The 1,300-nt window shown below is 48.5% G+C and overlaps 1 protein-coding gene across 1 annotated transcript; it reads left to right on the top strand.

Moving 5' to 3' along the window:
- Positions 1–91: 91 nt before the first annotated feature.
- On the top strand, positions 92–1,171 carry Pmar_PMAR010536 (Nucleotide pyrophosphatase/phosphodiesterase, putative; the record flags this gene model as incomplete). Its single annotated transcript, XM_002777586.1, has 1 exon — positions 92–1,171. The coding sequence occupies one exon, from the start codon at positions 92–94 to the stop codon at positions 1,169–1,171; it is 1,080 nt and encodes a 359-aa protein (XP_002777632.1).
- Between the last annotated feature and the right edge of the window lie 129 nt (positions 1,172–1,300).

Below are 1,300 nucleotides of genomic sequence, written 5' to 3'. Positions count from 1 at the left end.
AAGGGGTGAAGTACTCTATAAGAAGCCCGGCACCACCACGTGGACTCTATTTAATGAGACCAGTCTGGCTCGCACTTATAAGGCGCAAGATATGTGCTCCGCGCCTGCTACAAGTGAAGCGTTTCGGGACCCGGGATTCTTCCATTCGGTAACAATCCCAAACGTGGAGCGAGATTCCGTCCTCCAGATCAAGACCGGCAATGGTGTATCAAAAGAGTTTACCACATCTCCCCGCCTTCTCGCTGGGGACGCTCTAAGACACAGCGTGTTCATGGTTGGTGACTTGGGCACGAGTGGGGCCGGCCAGCTCGGGGGCTTCAACGGCTTCGGGTTCCTACAATTCCCACCTTCGGATCCAGATCGCATTTTGTCACATATGCAACAAAATGACAGAATCCGGCTAAGCATCATTTATGGTGATCTCGCATATGCCAATGGCTTCTCTACCGTATGGGACCAGTTTGGTGCTGAAGTTGAACACAACTTTGGTATGAAACAACCGCTGATTACGAGCGTTGGCAATCATGAATACGTATCATTCGCTAATCCTCACGGATGGTACCCTCCTTTCGGTAATTATGAGTTCCCCGACTCCGGTGGTGAGTGTGGCGTTCCCTTCACTCATCGTTATCCGGTCGGCTCAGAGGAGGCAAAGTATTGGTATTCGTTTGACTATGGTTTGGTACATTACGTTATGATTTCTACCGAACATAATTATCTCAATGGGAGCGATCAACACAAATGGCTGGAAGATGATCTCGCTAATGTTGACCGGAACAAGACCCCATGGGTCATCGTTACTGGTCATAGGCCCATGTACACGTCCTGCGCCTTAGGCAAGTTCAACGGGGATATCGCCGAGGAGCTAAAATCTAACGTGGCTCCTTTGTTTAAGAAGTACAATGTAAGCATCTACTTTACTGGCCACGTACACGCTTATACTCGTACTTCTGCTATTGACGGCACGGTCCACATTCTAGCTGGCTCGGCGCGATTCTTGAACCTTGTATGTCCAATTGGCACCATGCCTCATGTGGAGAAGGCTTTAAGTGTGATTGGTTACATTGAGCTCGACGTTGTGAGCAGGAGTGAACTCCGTGGGACATTCTGGGCATATAATGTCACTAGTGGGGAGGTGACTGTACAGGATACTTTCATAGTTGGAAGTTAGTGACAATCAAACTCTCCTCCCACTTGCACTTTCCCAGTCAGAGGTTCATCTTGATTCGCTTCGTAGGCAATTGCCCTTTCAGCATGCACCAACTTCGTATAAAATTCTCCTTTCAAGTGATCTTGATAT

The sequence above is a fragment of the Perkinsus marinus genome, assembly GCF_000006405.1.
Source record: "Perkinsus marinus ATCC 50983 genomic scaffold scf_1104296951418, whole genome shotgun sequence".
Classification (NCBI taxonomy): Eukaryota; Perkinsozoa; order Perkinsida; family Perkinsidae; genus Perkinsus; species Perkinsus marinus.
This window is presented reverse-complemented; position numbering and strand designations above follow the sequence as displayed.